General features: G+C 37.3%; 1 protein-coding gene and 2 pseudogenes across 1 annotated transcript; all 3 read right to left on the reverse strand.

Annotated features, from left to right (window-relative positions):
* Nucleotides 1–4,266: 4,266 nt before the first annotated feature.
* LOC18447829 (subtilisin-like protease 4) lies at nucleotides 4,267–6,909 on the reverse strand. Its single transcript, XM_088845999.1, has one exon. The coding sequence runs from the start codon at nucleotides 6,715–6,717 to the stop codon at nucleotides 4,396–4,398; it is 2,322 nt and encodes a 773-aa protein (XP_088702125.1). The 5' UTR covers nucleotides 6,718–6,909; the 3' UTR covers nucleotides 4,267–4,395.
* An 8,783-nt stretch (nucleotides 6,910–15,692) lies between these two features.
* LOC148780668 (subtilisin-like protease 4 pseudogene) lies at nucleotides 15,693–16,193 on the reverse strand (annotated as a pseudogene).
* Nucleotides 16,194–16,890: 697 nt separating this feature from the next.
* LOC110008425 (subtilisin-like protease 4 pseudogene) lies at nucleotides 16,891–18,538 on the reverse strand (annotated as a pseudogene).
* Nucleotides 18,539–22,305: the final 3,767 nt, after the last annotated feature.

Raw genomic sequence — 22,305 nt, forward strand, 5'->3', positions numbered from 1 at the left:
AATTTATTTCTACCTCTGAATTGGAATTTGAAGCTCTTCTTTATATATGTCGCCTTTCAAGAGAAAAATGATATTTGAAGCTCCAAAAGTTGTACATATTCATTACTAGAGCTTAAAAATTTTTCTTTCTTCATGACCACGATAGTCAAGATAGAGATGATCAATTTGTAAGTTTATCGGCTAAAGCTATACTTTTTGGTGAAATTCATGTGGAAGCACCCTTCCAATGATTGACATTTCACAAGGCTATATCTAATGGCCAAATATATATTTTAAATAAAAACAACTAAAATACTCCTAAACTTTATTTTGATCAATATTAGTTAATTAAAATATTTTTTGTTGCTTTCATTTAATTCTAATTATAAATATAAAAGTAAAACCCAAATGTCAAATCAATATTATTTTTAAATAAAAATAAAAATAAAAACAAAATTCATTTTTGGCTAAGGCTGGTTCCATCCGAACCGTTATCAGGTTCTTGTGCACCTTTTAAGCCTGTTTCTGGAATTTTTAAAGGCAAGCACATTGTTAACGAGTATGAGAAAGGTCTCAAAAGCATACTAGCAATCGTTAGATTGAGCTGATGGACGGTTATGAAGAGACAATGAGACTTACCATTGGGGTCCTAATGCATTCTATTGAGTCCCACCATCTCTCCATCGCCATCCAATTAAATGAACCGTGATGAGACATGTTTTATGGAAAATATATATAATGAGATCATTTGCTTTTGATACAAAGTGGTCACAATTAATCTTGACCAATGAATGTGAAATTGGGCAGAGTATTTATTTTATTTGTCAAACTTAAAGTTTAAAAAGAAATTTTTTTGAACTTTATGACACACCGAAGCTATCAAATTTAACATCAAATGAACATAAATAATTGTAACCTTATCGTAGCAAAGATAAGTGGTCTCATTGTGTATAACCCCAATAGTTATTGTGTGCTTCACCAAGGTATCATTTGGAAACTTAAAAATAGTTGGATTGTGAATAGAAAAAGTGGTCTCATTGTGTATAACCCCAATAGTTATTGTGTGCTTCACCAAGGTATCATTTGGAAACTTAAAAATAGTTGGATTGTGAATAGAAAAATAAGAAAGGGAGGCAAGGAGGTAATACTCAACTTAGGTATGAGCTCGAGGCAAAGGTGGTTAAATTCTCCAACATTACGTCTTGAGTTTTAATATTAAAAAAAAAAAAAAATTAAAATATCTACAAGAGATGAATTATTTAATATTTTACCCATATATATTGAGTTAATTTCAAAATACATTGGATGATAAGTTGGAATAGTTACAAATGTGTAAAATATTGAATATTTTATCTCTCATGGGTATTTTGGATAAATTTATATTAAAAACAAATACTCATATCATGCTGATCTTTTATGTGTACCGATCTATTTCTTTTGCAATCAATATTATATGTACCAAAAATTTTAGAACATATGAGGTTCTCATTAATAAATAATAATAATCTTCATTAGTTAATTTGGTTAATAAAAGGGAGATAACTCATTGTACATGAAAGAGACTTTTGTTCCAAATAGATGAAGCAATTGAGATCTCAAATCAAATGGCAGAATAAAATGGAGATCCCCATTATTTTGTAGGAACTTAATAATGAGATAATAGATCAAGTTGATTTGTTGTGGGATTGATATGGGAATTTAATAATGCATAAAATTTCACTGCCCAAATTACCCAGCTCGAAAAGTATGGTAGAGTCTACTCTCTTCTAATATATTAAAAAGAGTTTATGCTCTTGCAGGAAATTGTACATTTGCTCCATTTCACAAATCTTAGGAGTATTTTTAGGACCCCAAAATTTGAGAATGTAATTAACTAAACCTAGCAGTCGACCTAAAAATAACAATTTCGAAATTATGTAACCTGGACTGCATGAAAAAAAAAAAAAAAAAAACTTTTGGATGCTACAATTTAGTTGTCTAGAAACTCAAAATTATACTTTCTTTTTAAAAAATACTCAACTTGGTGGTTCTAAAATGGATCCCAAAATTTTTGGCCAAGTGTAATTTTGCTCTTGTAGGAGCATCTATAAGAAAGCTTTATGTAAGTTGTCTTTTTTTTTTTGAGATATTATTGTAATATATATTAAAATAAAGTCTTCAATAAATAAAATCCGAAAATGGAAAATAATAAATTGTTTAGATTGGAAAGAATAAAATATAACTACAAAGACTACATGCTAATGAGGATCAAAATGCATATTTACTGTCTCTTAAAAAACCCTAGGTAAGTGTATTTTTAGGATCCTAAATTTTGGGCATGTCTCCTACTCATCCTAGCAGAGCACTCCTTGGCACAAGGAGCATCCAATTTTTGGAAACAAGGTTTAGATATTCGAATTGTTTTTTTATGGTATTGTGTATATTCTAATGCACATTGAGATTTTTTTTTTTTTTTGCAGATCACCTTGTTTTGGACCAAAAAAGTGAATACCATTCTTTATAAGATTTAGGGGAAGTTTTCGAGTGTATGTTTAGAATTTAGAACTAAAAATATATATGTTTAGAACTAAAAATATAAAAACTATGTATGTTTAGAACTTAAAATATAAAAACTATGTACAACCTTTTGTAAAACTTTTTAATAATTAAGGTATGGTTTGCAAAGGTTGCAACCTTAAATAATCGAAATAAAGTGCACCTCCAAAATTTGTCATGACAAACAATTTTGGTGTTGAAAATTGTTATGATGGTGTAAGAATCTATTTTTTCCCTAATTAAAAAAATTTAAAGTTTAAAAATATTTCAAATGAAGCAATCTATGAAAATCTTGAAAATAGATGTGTTGCAAGATGTATTATTTTTAGGACTTGAAATCTATCCTTTTTTAGGACCTATACATCTTGATATGGAGATGATCAATTGGATGCTTTACCAATATCAAAACAGCCTTTCTTGAAAGATTATGGAGAAATCTATGAAAATATTGAAAATAGACAGTTCAGATAATGTGTTGCAAGATGTACTATTTTTAGGACTAGAAATCTATCCTTTTTTTAGACTTATACATCTTGATATAGAGATGATCAATTAGATATTTTATCAATATCAAAACAGCCTTTTTTTTTGAAAGATTATGGAGATCATGTTAATCCTACATTTTTATGTATCAACCTTATTTAAGGTTTTTTCTTTACAAAATTATAAATATTATAAGATACATTTTTTTAAAAATTTTGTATACCTTACATCGCTTTTATGTATATACATAGTATTTTTGAAAATTTACTAATATATTTATGGGAATGTATATAAGAAAGTCACAATTACTTAGAACCATCCGCTGTAAAATCTGATAGCTTGGATGTGTCACAAAGTTCGAAAACATTTATTTTGAAGTTTGAGCTTTGTCAATGGAAAAATGGATCCATCTAATAACGCATCCAATGGTCAAGATTAATTTTGACAACATTTTACCAAAGATAAGTGGTTTCATTCTATACTTTTCCTATATTTATTTTTGTGGGAGATTAATTTTCTTCCCTTCAATTTAAGACATCCGAAGACCCAACCGATTCTGATAACGAGAACAGCATCAAATAATATTAAAGTAGACTCTAATTTTAGATCAAGAAATCCTTTTAGCATGGGTCATTAGACCAAGGGATTAAATGTATGGATTAAATGTAATTTTGCACATTGTTCAAATGCAACTTTACACTTGCGGGAGCATAATATATGCGCTCAATATATATCATTTTAGAAGGCTTAACGGGTCTCACAGTAGTGGCAATTTTGAAATAATTCCATTCCAAGAACAACACAAAAATTAGTAGCTTCAAAGAAATATGAGAAAAATAGCTTCTTGGGCTCAATTAATTGCTTGCTGATCATCCTTAGATCTTACTTTTATTCATCTCTCTGAAATTTTACAGTTTGAAATGGTTTCCTTGGAGTATTAATTATTAGTGAGATATCCTATTTATAACCTCAAACAAATCACAAAAATCATGTCCACTGAATATCCTAATTTACTAAAGAGTTTACATAAAAAATTAATATATGATGATTATGTGGTATCTATATGCTAAATGAAATTTTTTTGCTAAATTTATTTCAAGCTTAATTTTCATCCATCTCAATTCTCAAGTATAATATGATAGTAGATAAGCTATAGTTATAAGACTTCTCCTTCCAATCGAGTACAACTTCCAGACAATTACTTATGGATGAGAAAAAACAAAAAAATATTGGAAATTTAACTTTCAAATTGGACCATGGATAAACAACTTGTGGCACTCTGCGCTTATTCATTTTTAAAAAAATTCATTCTTAATGAGAAGCAAACAAGTTGGGGTGGGGAGAGAAGAGGAGAGACTATAAATATGAACATTGGTGATGGACGACATTTTCTTTTCTCTATCTTTGCGAGGGTGGATGCATTAGGAAAGAGATGGGACTCCTCACTTGGTATTTAGACCCTGAAATCCACTTTATGTGCCCCTGAGAGATGGAGAGGTCAGAGGGGACAGAGATCTTAAGAGTGAAAACAACTTGAAAGCTTTTCTTCTCATTCACCTTAGTGAAGTGAAGATTATTAGGTTGAACCTCTATGTTCACCCCATCAGGTTGAGCTACCTCCACATGGTATGAAGAGTTTGCATCCCCAACATTGGTCACTGTCCTTTTAAAGCTGAAAGAAGAAGGTCCCTCTGATTTGAAAACAACAGAGAAAGATGGGTAGTTCAATTCTCCCTCTAAGATGGTGGTCTCATTGGAGCAATGGGCAGTGCTCCCAGCAATGGCTTGTACTTCCTGCTCAGTGTATAGACCACACAGATAAGGTATGTAGTCATCAGCGGTGAGGTCGTAAACCAGGCCGGGATGTGCTGCTCTAGTGATGTTGACATGGCCGGCACCAATGGCGAAGACGTCGGCCGGGCCATGGGTTTGGTCGGTTATGGGCTTCCCTTTAGTGTTAAGCACATAAGCCGTGGTCATCATGGCCGACTTTATGGCCGCAGGGGACCAATTGGGGTGCGCACTCTTGAGCACCGCGGCCAGGCCGCTAAGGTGTGGGGCTGACATGGATGTACCCGAGATCATGTTGAACTTCACTCTTCTTGTATCACCGGGGATATCCGAGATGCTCGCATTCAAGGGCCAGGCAGCTAGGATATCAACGCCAGGGCCTATGATGTCAGGCTTCAGTATTCCGAAAGACTGTATGCTAGGCCCTCTCGACGAGAACCCGGCCACCTCTGGGGCGGCAGTGTCGCCGAACACAGTGCCCTTGAAGAGGATCGTAGCTGTGGGATTCTTGGTCGAGTTTATGTAGGCCTTTATCTTTTCACCATCTTCAAAGCTGATTTCAGAAGCCGGCAACACGTGTGCCTCGGCAATTAGAGGAAGGACGGATCCTTCATTGTTCAGGAGTATCATGGCTGCGCCTCCAGCTTTCAAGACAGCCATGCCCTTTCTTACTCTGCTTATACTGCCACCATCACAGAGTACCACCTTGCCGGCGACTTTATCTTCATTTAGTGCACCTTCAGCACAAATGTCGCCCGGATACACCAGAGGGAGGGGAGTTGGCCCAAAGCCCTTGGGCTGGTAACCGGACTGGCCCATGAATGTGTCGCCGTTGCCAAGCTTCGTGTTTGCCCTGATGGCTCGATCCACTGTGCTTGCCCCCACACTCAGGTACCACGGTGCCTCATTCGCTACCGAGCCATGACCCGGCCCTTGGTTTCCGGCAGAACAGGACACAAAGATACCATTTCTCATGGCATGAAATGCGCCGATCGCCAGTGGATCATTGATGAATGGCTCGGATTGCAAACCACCCAGAGAGACTGAGATCACGTCAACACCATCCTGAACTGCCTGATCGATCCCCGCCAATATGTCAGAGCCAGCGCAGCCCGTCGGATAACATACTCTGTAAATAGCTAGGTGGGCATGGGGAGCCATGCCAGTGGCTGTGCCCTGAGCATTGCCCAACACCTGAGCTCCGGGCACAAACCAGCCGGCTGCGGTGGTAGAGGTGTGTGTGCCGTGGCCCTCATTGTCTCTTGGGGATAGATGGCCGCCTAGATCGCCACTGTTGTAGGCCCTGGCGCCGATAAGCTTGTTGCTGCAGTGAGACGCGTTGAAGTCTTCACCATAATCGACGCACGTACCCTTCCACTTCTTTGGTGGGGGTGGCATGCCAGACGCATTCAGCGACGGGTGCTCCGGCCATATGCCGCTGTCTAAAAGACCTATGATGGTGCCATTGCCAAACCCACTTTCGGGCCATACACCACTGTTAGGGTTTAGCCCGAGGAACTTAGGCGTGTATGTGGTTTGAGGGTATAACAGGACATCCGGGTAAGCATGGAGAAACCCGTCTTTAGCCTTCATGGCCTCGACTTCTTCGGGGCTAAGCTTCGCAGCGAAGCCTTTGATCACTTCACTGTATGCATAGATCATTCTCTCATCAGCCGAGGAGCTCTCGGTGAGGGCGTTGGGCAAGAACGACCTGTAATAGCTTTCTCTGTCCATCAAGCTCTGGAATCCGAGCTCCGGCAGCCTCACATGGACAATGTATGTCCTCAGCTCGCTCTCTGCCGCCAAAGCCGAGGGACGGTGCAGTCGTGAGGCACATGCAAAGCTGAAGCCATGCACCAATGCCATGGCACACAGGAAAAAGAAGATGGATGTCGTTCTCTTAAGTGCTGCTCCATTCCTCTGGCACATTCTTTTCTGTCTAGAATAACAAGAAGATTGTGACAGTGATTGGGGATTTAAAACTGAAAGCCTGAAGAAACTGTTTAAAGATTGAGTATAGAAGAAGAGGAAGCATGTTCTACTTCAATGGGGGTCAAGTAATACCTTACAATTAACTGCCTTAATGTTTGGATTGTATACAATTAAACTAGTTATTTTTGGTACAAAGAGGTCACAATTATTTATAATCCTTTGATATCAAATCGGATACTTTGGGTATGTTACAAAGTTTGAAAAAATTTGTTTTGAACGTGAGTTTTGGTCAATGGAATAAATGCAACCATCCAATTTTAAATCTAATGGGGCAATTAATTGTGACAACCTTTTCCCTTATTTCCAATATTAATCCTCGATAATACTAGAGCCAATATTTTTCCACTGGAGAACTTATACAAATTTAAAGAATAAAATGGATATATATAACTTATTAGAATTCTATTATAGGCTATTCTTTTGTTTATGTACTATTACGTTGTGGAATATAAGAAATAGAGCCAAAAGAGTAATCAGAATAGGTAAAAAGTTATGCCATTAGATCCTTTCAAACAAACATTTATGTAATTCGAGAATAGAAAGTACAAATTATAGTGGTTGTATGGATTTAGAGAGATACTATTTACTAATAAACTACAATATTTAATATAAATCATGTTCACTGAGAATACAAATTATTCGATAGCATACTGTATCATGGTGAATGATATTTTATTATAAAATTTCCTACGGCATCATAAATTTCGTAATGGCTTCATTTCTCATGGTATTGCTTTTTCATATGGCTTCATTTCTCGTGGTACTGCTTTTTTATATGTCTTCATTTCTCATGGTATTGCTTTTTTGTATTTCTACCCCTATTTTTGGTAGGAATATCAAAAACATGGGTGGAAACAATAAAGAACAGGTGCCGATAGTAGCCTTATTGTTCATTTAACACAAATATCAGCCAAAAAAAAGTAGTATAAATTAGGACCAATAGATTCTTGTGTATTATTTTATTTATTTATTTTTAAGTACCATTAAGTTATTGAAAACAAGGTTTGAAAACAAGGTTAGATATTCATGCATCTACAAAGTACACATTCAATACAAATGCATTGGGGAGAGAAGTTAAAATAGGGAATAAGCCAAAAAAAAAAAGAAAATAAAAGGAAAATAAAAGAGAAACTGGGTGTGAACTAAACAAATACATGAAAAGAAAAAAAAAACTGGGTGTGAACTAAACAAATTCATGAACAACATGCATATTAGCACATTGTTCTCTAAATAGGGAATCTGGTGTCGACTCGGACACCCTATGATCGAGTCAAATCACCGATTCCCCAATCAGCTTGCAGATTATGGTCATTGGGAATCACCCCAGTGATAAATAAAAAAAATATCTAAAAAAGAGCGAAAATCATACTAGAGATTCAAAGCCGGCTCGCCACATTTTGAAACACTAATCATAGTCGAATGATGAATGCATCGAGATTAATTCCTAATTTTCTTGCAAGATTTGAAGTAATGCTACGAACCGAAATGTAAACATAAAAGAACAAATTTACAATAATGAAATAAAAAATAAAAAACATGCATATTTTCATTGACTTTACCTCCAAAAGAACAGAAAGACCAACTGGTTGAACCGAGGAGCCTTGGCACGTTAGAGATGAATCCCTTAGGATGTCGATACTTTTATTGTCAAAACCTTACCTCAATTTAGTATGTTGATCAATCATGATATAGAATATGAATCACTCAAGATACAAAATCTTTCAGAATTAGAAACTGTTAATTCAGTCTTTTATGGCAACAATAATCTAATTTCCATTATGAAATATCAATCAATTAGATATATTGAGAAACCCTAGATTGAATCCTTTAGATTTCTACTATTTTAGCCATGAATGGCTTTTAGGAAGTAGAGTAAATATCTAACGGGCTAGAAATAGCATTTTTGTTATGTAGGTTGGGAGAAACCTAAAACATTGCGTTTAGGATCCCTAATTGTCCATTTAGTCCCTCAGGAGTATATTGTCCATTTAGTCTCTTGGGTAAAACCCCGGTATATTATTAGTATATTAAGCCAAAAGAAATTCTACTCTTTCGAGAATATATTGTCCCCAAAAGTTGGAGATATATTATCTCTTTAAGTAATAGATTAGACTAAATGGAAAAATAAAAAGTTCCCTGATTGCACCCTTTAAGAACTTGAAGAAAACATAATTTCATGGTTAAATATACACATCCAATTTTTAAAGGGTGAGATCTAATTGTCAAAAAAAACTAAAATTTTAATCTTTTTTTTTTGTGTATGTAAATAATCATTTAGTGATTCTAAGATGATTTCCAAAATTTCATATTAAAAAAATCATCCCATATAAGTCATCCTGATGGAAAAAAAGTAAACTATGCTTCCGAGGGAGCATAGTATACGTCCTCAATTCTAAAAGCCCAAAACTATAGGATAGGGAGTTACAAAGGTTTACTCCTGACAGTTTAAAATTGTCAATTCGATACGCAAGCAGGAGAAGATCTAAATATATTTCTTATATTATTTCTTGCATAACCCGCCGCTGGGCCCGACCTGCGGTGTGCATCAGCTGTCAACTAAATAAAATAAGAAAATATATGTAATGTGGCTATTTACTTTTAATACAAGGATATTACAACTATATGGATGTTAAATGTCAAATTGAGCAGTCACAGATGTGTCATGACTAGGCACAATGTTCAAAATAAAAATTTTCAAATGTTGTAACGTTTTTTAATATATTAAATATCATATCCCATGATTAATAATGATAAGGATCTTCTTGTATCATAAATCAATGATCTCATAATATATAATCCCATAAATAAGATAACATCACACTATAATATAATTTATATTGTCAAATTATTGTTCATACAATTTCTTTAATTTTTAATTCCCTTAGATTTTAGAAAACAAGGAAATTTATATTGGGACCCAAAATAAGTTTCAAAGTTAAAAACCAATTTATGTTTTTGGACATTTTATGGTGATGCCCAAAATTTTCAAATTTAATTTCTATTTTACTCCATGTTCGAAAATTCAACTTTTGCACTGCAAAAAAAAAAAAAAAAAAAAAAAAAAAAAAGGATCATCATGTGTAATATAATTGATATTTTCAAATTATTGTTCTTACAATTTCTTTAATTTTTAATTTCTTTAGTTTTTAGAAAACAAGGAAATTTATGTTGGGGCCCAAAATAAGTTTCAAAATTAAAAACCAATTCATGTTTTGGGACATTTTATAGTGATGCCCAAAAATTTTCAAATTTTTTAATTTCTATTTTACTCCATGATCGAAAGTTGAGCTTTCGAACCGCCAATAAAAAAAAAAAAAAAGTTTTTGGCCAGTTTGAAATACTAACTTTGAACTGTCCTAACACTAATTAATTTTGTTATTGGATGCTGTGAAAACCTAAATCCATGGATGGGCTCAGGGCCGGCTGGGTCACTCTGCTAGTTCTAGGGCCAAGTCTGGGCTAGGACTCCCTCAGCCTGGTCCCCATCGGGGGACCCAGACCAGTGCCGGCTGGGTCACTTTGCCAGGTCCACGGCTAGGGCTCCCTAAGCTTGGTCCGTACTGGACCTATAGGGACCCGGGAGCAGGCTCAGGCTATTGCCAACCATTAATCCCTAAAATGAAGAAAAATCCGTCTTTGCAAGGACCTTTCCTTAGAAGGGGGCATAAAGATTCATGTTAAAAGATATCTAATTTTATTTCCCTTCAAAGAGACTTAGATACCTAAATCTCTGCTCTAAATCATAAGTTTCCATAACAACATAACCATTTGTACACCCTTACTATGATATAGTAATGAAAAATCATCATCTTAGAAGAGTTCAACTCTTGAAAATTACAGCAATGGGGCTTCTCACTTCATATTTGGAGCCTGAATACCACTTTATATGGCCCTCTGAGAATTCTAAAGACCCAACACCTTCTTTAGAGAAGACCACTTGATAGCTCTTCTTCTGGTTCATCTCTGTGAATTCAAGTGTAATGGGCTTCACCATCACACTCACCCTTTTAGGCTCCACTACCTCCACCTCATATGAAGAATTTGCGTCTCCAACATTGGTTACTGTCCTGTTAAAGCTGAAAGAAGAAGGCCCTTGGTTGGAAGAGAGATTCTCCCAAGAAGGTATCGCCATTGCCGAGCACTGGGTTGATCCTAATGGCTCGGTCAAGGGTGCTGGCGCCGCCAGTTAAAACACACGGTGCACTGCTCAAAACCTGGTAATACCCGGCCCAGCGTTGGACGCCACGCAGCTCACAAAGACACCCTTCTGCACTGCACCAAAGCCGCCCATGGCCGGTGGCATCATCATAAAACGGAGTTGATCCACTGCTCAAAGAGATCGAAACCACGTCTACACCATCCTGGACAGCCTGATCTAGCCCAGCAAGTGTGTCGGATGCCGAACAGCCTACCATTTCTCACACCTTGTAAACCGCCAGGTGCGCTTGGGCAGCCATGCCACTTGCGGTGCCCTGGGCATTGCCGTAGAGCTTGGCATGAGACACGAACCCACAGGCAGCGGCGGTTGCCGTGTGTGTTCCATGGCCAACATTATCCCTCGGTCAGACAGCTCCACTCTGTGCTTCCCTCGCATTCTGACCTTGTAACCTCGATCAAAGACATAAGCGCCGATGAGCTTGTTGTTACAGAGTGATGAGTTGAAGTCTTTGCCAGCATCCACGCACTTGCCTTTCCACTTCTTGGGTGGCGGCGGCATACCAGAATGATTCAAAGACGGGTGTTCCGGCCATATGCCTGTGTCACGAAGGCCAATGATGGTGCCATTTCCGAACCCACCATGTGGCCAGAGTCCCGATTTAGGGCTAAGCCCGAAGAACTCGGGGGTTCAGGTTGTTTGAAGGTGAAGGAGCTCATCAGGGTAAGCATGGAGGAAGCCATCTTGGCCTTCATGGACTCAACCTCTTCTGGTGTGAGCCTGGCTGCAAAGCCATGAATGACTTCACTGTAAGCATAAACCATTCTTGGTTCAGAGGAGGAGGAGTTTGTTGTTGCAGTGTCTGGCAAGAAGGATCTATACCAACTTTCTCTCTCTTGAGAGTTTAGCTTCCTTACATGAACAATGTAGGTTCTCAGCTGGTTGTCAGAAGCCAAGCCCAAATGAGAGATGAAGAGCAAGATGCTAGTGCCTCTCTTCAGAACTTGTGCACCATTCCTCTGCTCCATTTTCCTCTCCTTCATTTCTCTTCGCAGGAGAAGAAAAGGGTGGATAGATATTAGAGTAGAGAGAGCGGAACATGTGCATGTTCAACCCTACCTCAATATAAGCCATGCACATTTACAGGCTTTAGACAACGTTTTTGGTAACTTTGTTATTCAAGCGAGTGTTTTGAATTTTGATTGTATCTTCTTAATAGGACCGGCGACGACTTCATATAATGTAATAAAACTCCCTATGCATGAAAAATACCTTAAATGTTCCTTAGTGGGGCAATTGCCGTAACATTTTTTAAAAAATAGAGCGTAATTGCCTTAATAGGATAATTGCCATAAAGGGTGACTATTTTCTTGGGTCAAATTGTTTATGGTTTTTCTTTAGGAAAAATTACAAAAAAAATTGCACCTTGCATATACCCTCGAGGAAGAAGTTCGTTTTTTAGATGGAAATGCCCTTTTCATACACAAAAATCATTTTGTACATATTTAACATTGACTTTTGGACCCCAATTGTACATTGCCAATACGAACCAGCACATTGCCAGAGCGCAAGTGCCGGATCGCCCTCTGCAACTGCCGGACCACTCTTTCCAACTGCCAGACCGCCCTTTGCAACTAACAGACATCACTTTTCAATGGCTAGACCGCATCTTACAGTATCGGAGCCCTTTGCAACTACCGGACAACACTTTTCAATTGTTGGACCGCACTTTACAATGTCAGTGGCCTACTGACAGACCGCACTTTACACAGTACTGGAGCCTTCTGTTAGACCGAACTTTATATAGTGTCGGAGCGCTACTGCTGGACCGTATTTACAAGGTGCTGGAGGCCCCTATTTTGGTGGGATAGAGGGGAGAGAGGCGAGGGTAAGGCAAAAGTATGGGAGGGTAGTTTAGGCATTTTTTTATTTTTTATTTGGTTGGGAGATTTTGATAGTAAGTATTTTTTGGAAAAAAACGTGAAAGAAAAAATTAAGTTGGAGTAAGTTGCATAGAAAGTGTAGTTTTGGATGGGTTTTTCGTAATTTCCTTTTTTCTCTATTAGAATCGAAAGTTTTTATTTTTTGAGAGTTAACAAAGCAAGAGTTAATTAATATGTCCTATCTTTTGCGAAGGAGCACCACTGGTCTAGTGGTAGGATAGTACCTTGCCACAGTATGGACCTGGGTTAGATTCTTTGCTTGGCCAAATCTTTTGAAAAATCCTGCGATGAAGTCTCTGACTCTATTCCCCCAATTGGGCGAATCTTATGAGGAAAAAAATGAGTTGCCTCTTTCTTATTGTTTATTAATAAATTAAAAAAATGAGTTGTTTCTTTCTTATTGTTTATTAATAAACCAATGAGTTGTCTTTTCCTTTCTTATTGTTTATTAATAAACTAATGAGTTGTCTCTTCTTTTTTGAAATAATGAATTGTTTCTTCCTAATTGTTTATTAATAAACTAATGAGTTGTCTCTTCCTGTTTGAAATAATGAATTGTTTCTTCCTAATTGTTTATTAATAAAAAAAAATGGGTTGGGGGACCTGTAATGAATTGTCTCTTCCTAATTTTTTATTAATAAAGAGAAAAAATTCTATGCTGAAGTCTCTGACTCCATTCTCACCAATGGGCGAATCTTATGATGAAGTCTAAAAAAAATGAGTTGTCTTTTTCTTATTGTTTATTAATAAACTAATGAGTTGTCTTCTTCTTTCTTATTGTTTATTAATAAACTAATGAATTATCTCTTCCTTTTTGAAATAATAAATTATCTCTTCCTAATTGTTTATTAATAAAGAAAAACGGGTTGGGGGCCTGTAATGAATTGTGTCTTCCTAATTGTTTATTAATAAAGAAAAACGGGTTTGGGGCCTGTACTGCCTTACCAAAAAAAAAAGAAAAAAGAACTACCATGTCCAATCCTTTTGTAATTTCCACACAAATCCAAATAATCGTTTATAAAGAGGCCATTTACCTTCTGTACAAGGAGGTCACAAGTATTCTGTTTCATTAGATGATAAATTGGATGACTTGGGGTCACTCACAAGCCTAAGAAATTTTTTTCTTTTTGAATTTTGTGCCTAATCAATGACACTCTTACAACGACCCATTTTAAAATCTAAGGGACAAGAATTCTTGTGACCTCTTTGTACAAAAGGTAAATAGTCTCTTTGTAGACGATCCCAGTAAAATTTATATAAAACCAAGTTAGCGTAAATAATATCCTAATTTGTGGCATAATAAAATTAATGGAGATCCCAATATATTTAGGGTTTGAAAATATTTCTGGCAGCATAGAAATCCCATATAGTATATCTTCTAATCTTTTGGACCAACTTTACCCCTTAAGACCACATCTTTTAGCTCAAACAAATGTAAGAAAGACTCCCGTGTTTATTCATTTATAAACCCCTCTCTTTCTCTCTCTATAACAAAGTTTCTCCACGTATTCTCTCTCTATGAGAGAGAAACTTGTTATAGAGAAACTTGTTATAGAGAGGGGTTAAGAATAAAATATACATAGATGTCTTTCTAACTTTTGTTTGGACTAAAAATGGGTAGTTAAAAAGGATAAAATTGGTCTAAGGAGTTAGAAAATATACTATACAGGATCTCTATGCCACCAAAAATATTTTCACACCTATGTCAGTTAGGAAATGAAATTTTAAAATAGGGTGTAGATATTTTTCCTATTATTTATTAGGAAAAATTACGTAAATATTTGTTACACTTTTCATTATTTAGAAAATACTTGAAACATTATGTAATTATACATATATCCGTTTTTTCAACTTTATAACATTTTTTATAAAAAAAATACGAAATTGCCCTTTTGTATTTTTGAAAAACAATTTTTTTTTTATTTTTTGTTTTTTAAATTTGGTTTTTCAGAAACCAAATTTTTTAAATTTTATTTTGAAAAAACAGAATTTCAAGAACCAAAATTTTTAAATATCAATATAATGTATACTCAAATATTTAAATTTGGGGTTGAATTGGCGTTTTGGTTGTCATGGATGCCTCTACACTTTCGCGTCAAGCATTAAAGTCCCAATCTAATTTTTTTAATAAAAATTGATGTTTTTATTTTTATGAAAAAGCAAAAAAAAAAAACCATCATGAATGGGCTATTAATAAGAAAAAAAAAAAAAACCATCATGAATATGCAGGATTTGATATCAAAACTACATGGATGCTTTTTATTTTTTATTAAAATGTAAAAAAAAAAATCGATCATGAATAGGTACGATTTAATACGAAACCTCTTAAAGAAAAGCATATGCTTTTAGCAATACAATATTTGAGAAATAAAAATAAAAGCACGTATTGTATTATATATACCTTATTTTTTTTATTATTTCTTTGTCCTAACATGCAAAGTTACGAGCAGTAAAATTCAGTTTTTCAAAAACCCCAACACAATATTTGAGTAATAGCAATAGAAGTAGGTACCATATTATATATATACCATATCTTTTTATTATTTCTTTTGTCCTAGCATGAGTCTTGTTCTAAAACCAAAATTTAAAAAATTTCAGTTTTTGAAAACAGAAAATTAAAAAAAAAATTTGGTATTTCAAAAACTAAAAATGGGCAAAATAGTGTACAATCCATCATCTTGACCGTCTATTTTTCAAAAAATTTATGTGCTTATAGAGAGTTACATGATTTGAACTATTTTTAGATTTTAAAAATTTATAATTAAAGATAAAAATAAATTTTTTGATAATTTTAAAAAAAAATTATACGAAAATTACGTATTATGATGACATTTGGAGGTGCGCCTTAATGGGATCTTGTAAACCGCCAAGTGCGCATGTGGAGCGGTGCCTCTCGCGGTGGCTTCGGCGTTGCCATAAGCATTAGCGTGGCACACGAACCTACTGGAAGCTGTGGTTGCCGTGTGCATTCCATGGCCATCATTATCCTTGGGCGAGACAGATCTTCTCTGCTTCTCCCCTACATTTGTAAGCATGGCCTGGAAACCTTGATCATAGACCCCGGCACCGATGAGCTTGTCGTTGCAGTGTGATGAGTTGAAATCCATCTCGACGTCGACGCACTTGCCTTTCCATTTCTTGGGAGGTGGAGGCATACCAGAGTCATTTAAAGACGGGTGTTCCGGCCATATGCCTGTGTCAATAAGGCCAATGATGGTCCCATTTCTGAACCCACCATGCGGCCAGAATCCCAATTTAGGGCTAAGCCCCAAGAACTCGGGGGGTTCGGGTTTTTTGAAGTGGAAGGAGCTCATTAGTGGGATCTATCAAATTTGGGTTCAAAAAGAAACCGATATGAAGAGATAACGGTTGTTTAAGAACCGTAGGAAGATCTGGCTCAAGTTCACATGAAAATGCTAAACTGACAAATAAAGTAAATTAAATTAAAAATTAAGTTTAAATCTAAATTAAAATGAAGTAAAACTAAATTAAAGAAAAGTAAAGAATATAAACAAACTTATCTAGCTGGACCGATCAGCTGCCCACACTAGAAGACCCGGAGTTGGCTCATGTATCTGACTGTGGATTATTTATTTCATGCTTCTTCACTTTTTCCTTGAAGAATTAGGTTCATAATTGATAGTATTTAACAATGGTTGGAATTAAGATTGAGGGCTTTACCTTGAATTAGGGTTTTTAATGACCTAGGGTGTTTCAAGGGTTTAAGCTAGCATTGGGATTTTGGGAAATTTCTTGGGATTTTCTTGAGATTTTAAGTGTTTTTTATTTTTGGGGTTTTTTTCTGATTTTTTAGAATTTTTTTATGTTTTAATACTTCTTAGATATTTTTTCGATTTTCTCAAAGGGGGTTTATATTGACTAGGCGTAACCTCGGGACACTTATGAAAATTATTTTTATTTATCTTAAAAATATTTTTAATTAATTATCTTAAGGAAATTGGACCACAAACATGCTTATCAAATAGCCAAAACCAAAATGCTCTCACTTGTTCATCTCCTGAAAATTACAGAAATGGGGCTTCTCACTTCATATTTGGAACCTGAATACCACTTTATGTGGCCCTCTGAGAGTTCTAAAAATGCGACACCTTCTTTAGAGAAGACCACTTGATAGCTCTTCTTCTGGTTCACCTCTGTAAATTCAAGTTTATTGGGATTCACCTTCACACTATCCCCTTTAGGCTCCACCGCCTCCACTTCATATGAAGAATTTGTATCCCCAACATTGGTTACTGTCCTGTTAAAGTTGAAAGAAGAAGGTCCCTTTGATGAGAAAACCACAGAGAAAGATGGATAGTTCAATTCTCCCTCTGTGATGCTGGTCTCCTTTGAGCAATGGACCTTGCGCTTAGTAGTGGTCTCTACTTGGGTTTCGTTGTATCCCAAACCACAGAGATAAGGTATATAGTCATCAGCATCGAGATCGTAGACCAGGCCGGGATCGGCTGCTTGTGTGATGTTGACATGGCCCACACCGACTGCAAAGACATCGGCCGGATTGTGGGTTTGGTCTGTGATGGGCTTCCCTTCAGTGTTCAGGGCGTATGCCGAGGTAATCATGGCTGACTTTATAGCTGCAGGGGACCACTCTGGGTGTGAGCTCTTGAGCATCGCGGCTAACCCGCTTAGGTGTGGGGTCGACATGGATGTACCTGAGATCATATTGCAAGCTGTTGGTTTGGTATCATGTTCTGAGAGGCTCTTATTCAAGGGCCAGCCTGCCAGGATCTCCAGGCCGGGTAATGATGTCTGGCTTCAATATCCCAGGACTCTGTAAGCTTGGCCCTCGCGATGAGAAGACAGCAACCACCGAGGCTGCGGTGTCCCTGAGCACGGTGCCCTTGAAGGGGATTGTGGCTGTGGGGTTCTTGGTTGGGTTTATGTAGGCCTTTATCTTGTTTCCGTCGGCAAAGCTCACATGAGCTGCCGGCAAGACGTGGCGGCCGGCCATGAGCGCATATGCGTTTCTCTCACCGTTCATGAATATCATGGCCGCGCCATCCATTGTCAAAACAACCTCCCCCTCCAGCACCATGTCGGATCCGAGAGCACTCTCACAGAGAACCACCTTGCCTGAAATCTCCTTTGTGGTGAGCTCCTCGCACTGGGCTTTAATGAAGTCGCCATCTTTGCCTGGAAATACCAGAGGAAGAGGAGTCTCTTTGAAGTCCTTCCATTGGAAGAGGAATTCTCCGAAGAAGGTCTGGCCATTTCCGAACTTCGGGTTGGCCCTAATGGCTCGGTCCAGCGTGCTCACCCCGACGGTTAGCAACCACGGCGCATCGTTCAACAGTGTGTAATGATCCGGCCCGTTGTTTCCGGCCGCACAGCTCACAAAGACACCCTTCTGAATTGCACTAAAAGCACCGATTGCAATGGCGTCCTTGTAAAATGGCCTCGAGTCGCCGCCTAAAGAGATGGACACCACATCCACACCGTCCTGGACCGCCTAGTCAAGCCCCGCTAGGATGTCCAAGTCCATGCAGTTTCCTAATACGCACACCTTGTAAAACGCCAGGTGCGCATGTGGGGCTATTCCTCGGGCAGTGCCCTTGGCAAAGCCATATATGTCGGCGTGCGGCACGAACGCACCGGCAGCCATGATTGCTGTGTGCGTTCCATGCCCAACGTCCTCCCTTGGAGTGTGTTGAATAAATTTGTATTGAATAAATAGAAATTATAAAATTTGTATTGAATAAATTTTTTACAGATATCTTATATTTTGGATTCACAAGAAGTTTTGGCAAAGTTTCACATTGGTTGTCTATCTAACATAACACACTCCCTATACTCAGGCTTGGGATGTGTTAAGAAAAATAAGTTCCTCCCCCTTCTTAGAGCAACATATGTTTGACTACCCAACACAAGCTCGTCGTTGAGGATGTCGGCATAAAGGCATGGAAGAGAGGGGTGAAATTAATAGCTGTTCAAGAACTAAGTGATAAAATTTAAAAATACAAAATTTAATTATTTAGATATAAAATTATTAAGGAAAAATTTAGAAGGGAAATTTTTTTTAAAAAAAAAAAAAAAAAAAAAAAAAAAGCAAAACAAAACAAATCATACTTTCTAGACAACTTTCCCTCAACCAAGTTCCTTTTTTAGCAATTTTTACCCCAAATTTAACTTTTCTAGTAAATTGCCCCCAAGTAAAAAAAAAAGTAAATGAGGACCAAAATACCCTCTGGAAAGCATGCGGTCCAACGCAAAATGGGGGCGGTCCGACGCTTTTCTTTTGGAAAGCATGCGGTTCGATATAAAATAGGGCCGGTCCAATACTTTGGGTATGCAATCCGACACAAAATAGGAGCAACCTAGAACTTTGAGCTTCTGGAAAGCACGCGGTCCGGCACAAACTAGGGGCGGTCCGGCACTTTGGACATGTGGTCCGGCACTTTGGACATGTGGTCCGGCATAAAATGGGAGCGACCCTACATTATGGGCATTTTCAACAAAAAAATATGACATTTTTTACTTGGGGGTATTTGCTAGAAAAGTTCAATTTGGGTAAAAGTTCCTAAAAAAATAACTTGGTTGGGGGCAGGTTGTCTAGAAAGTCTCATTTTGGGGGTTTTTTGTAATTTATTGTTAGAATTCTGAACATGTAGTTAATGTTATGTAGAATGACATGGTTGTCTATATTAAAAAAGTGACAAAAAAAGTTTTAAGAAAATCTAAAGGAAGAAAAAATCCGAAAATGAAACTTGGTGGTGGAGTGATGAGGTTCAAAATGGCATTAGCAAAAAACGATCATGTCATAAAACTTGGCAATATAATAGAAAAATCGAAACTTAGAATAATATAAAATGGCTAATAAAACTGCTAAACAAATAGTAAGGTTAAACTTAAGGCATATGATAATCTATATAGTAAACTGAGAACAAGAAAATGTAAAAACAAATGTCTTCAAATTAGGAAAAATGAGAGAAGATTTAGGCTGTATTAAATGCATTACAAGTGGAGATCAAAGGCTCTTGGCGAAGGATGAAGTGGTCAACGAAAGATGGAGAGTTTTGTTGTACATCATTTCAAACGTACCTACACCTCTGATATAAATAAGAAGAGAGCTAGTGACAACCTAGTCCTGCTAGTACCCAAGACACCGTTAGACCAAATGAACACTACAAAATAAGCCTAACACTAGGCAACCTTGGAAAAAGTACCATCACGCCACAGAGAGACTTACAACTATTGTGCAGAGCTAGGGGCTTTAAAATAGTACCAGACCACCGTCATTGCATCTAGAATGTTGACAAACCCCTAGAGACGTAATTTACGCTCAATCGAACTTCCCAGAAAAAGAGAAAAAAAAAGAAAAAAGGATAAAGACCACTTCGCTTAGAGCTTTGCATTGAAGTTAGAGCTAGCTTGCTTAAACATTATGGCCATAAAGCACCTCGAAAGGGTAAAGTCATACACTATTGCAGTGGGGCCTACCAGTCCCCAATCATGGATGCTGTGATCTTTACCTTTTGGGATGACCTACAAACACCCACATGTTGCTCGATTGAAGTCGAAGAGAGTTCAAATTTGGACACAAGATAGGTCTCGACGACCAGGTCATTTTGACATATGACACACGTCATGACATGACCCAAAATCAAAGCTTTTCTAGAGAGAAGATGAGTCTAAAACCATGGAAATTATAGCTTTTTGAAGAAAACACATCTCAAACTTCGTGAAGCAATAAACTTTAGAATTATACATTGGATCATCACAAAGATAGGTCTGATGAGACCGTATCACAAAGGGCTACAAGATTGTATGATTTTTACACTCAAAATAAGGCCAGATAAAACGCAGATTCCAAGGTTGAAGAAAAGCAAGATCGCCTAGTCGCTGGAATCCCTTTTTTCGGTGATCTCCCAAAATTGGAAAGTACTTCAAACAATGACCAAAACGAAAAAAAATTTGTGCAAAACAAATGCGGAAGTCTCCACTTTAATTTGTAATCAAAATAAAGACTTGAAACACCACGGATCTAGTTGGATTTCTACCTCTTGGGAAAAGTCTGCCTCAAGACGATCAAAAGACATCAAACTCTTCAGAAGCAAACAAGCATCAAGACTATAATGATGGATTGTTTGAATCACCGCCACAACTGTCCAAAAAATCTTTCAAGATCTGGCAATGGCGAAAGGCCCCTCAAAAAGGGATGGTTTTGTCATTTGCACAGAAGATTTAAGGGCTATTTTAGTCTTTATTCCTAAATTCAGGATTTTATTATAATTTCTTTTAATTGTAATTAGGCTTAGTCTTGAGTATCTACCCCTGTTTTGTGGATCCTCTATAAATATAAGCCTACGTCAATTGTAAAAGTGTCGGATCATTCATCAATGATATAGAGGCATTAAGTTTGTTTCACTTGTCTTTTACTTCTTACCCTAGATCCCACGCTGAGGAGAGAGAAAACTACCCTTGGCCCATCCTAATCATGCGGCTATGATCCTAATCAGCGAGAGAGAAACTACCCCTGCCCCATCCTGATCATGCGGCTACGATCTCTCTCTTCTTTTCTTTTTCTCTCTCTCTTCACTCTTGCGTGCCGTGCAGTGACCCATACATGCGGCCAACGCACGGTCACATCTCTTTATCCCATGCGTCTTGAGCGAACGTAGTAAGACTTGTAGTCCCGTGTAGCACCTCATTATCCCACATACAATCGAACTCAATACCTTTCAGGGTGAGTTCCAATCCTCATATCATCGCTCTAACTTCCTCTTCATACAATCCAGTTGAGTCGTGAGAGACGCATACGCTCTCTCCTTCAGTCACTCGGGATTAGTCATCCTAAGCCAATAGTCAAGAGGGTTCTAACCCTTTCAGTAGCCTTGATTACCCCGAGCACGTAGCATTTGCACAGATAGGGAGATCGTCTCCACCCTCTTTCCCTTAACCTTTCTTTTGGCCAGTCAGCCCTTGTTCAAGTGTGACATCCTAGAGGAGTAACAGTGAATCCATGTCGCAGTTTCCAGCATGATAAAGCAAAGTGACATGTCAAAATCCTAGGGAGAGTTCATGCCCAAATCGCGCAGGCAGATAACCGGAGGGCTTCGTAGCTGTTCTAAGATGGCGAAACGGTCCGAGCGTGTCCCTAAACCCCAAACGATAAGGTAAGTACCTAAATGCACCTGCATCGTAAAAATTCTCTCTTTGTTGATTCCTACCGATACTTAAGAGAGCACGTGTGCGCACACCCACCAACGTGCAGTGTGAGCGGACCCTCCGCGGTTGTTTGAGAGAGGATTTTTCCCGTCGTGTGTGCGAAGAAAAATCAAGCCCCGACCAAGTTTATTTTAAAAAATTATTAAATAATGAATATATAAGAAACTTAGCGATAGAAGGAATTGTTGGCATAATGAGGGAGGAGGTCATAGATACATTCTTCAATTTAGGATATCATAA

Source organism: Amborella trichopoda, chromosome 9 (assembly GCF_054954075.1).
Source record: "Amborella trichopoda isolate Santa Cruz 75 chromosome 9, AtrichopodaSantaCruz75HAP2 v2.0, whole genome shotgun sequence".
Classification (NCBI taxonomy): domain Eukaryota; kingdom Viridiplantae; phylum Streptophyta; class Magnoliopsida; order Amborellales; family Amborellaceae; genus Amborella; species Amborella trichopoda.

What these genes read in the sequence shown, in the direction of transcription:
- LOC18447829 (XM_088845999.1), bottom strand. Translation starts at nt 6,717, where the DNA reads ATGTGCCAGAGGAATGGAGCAGCACTTAAGAGAACGACATCCATCTTC.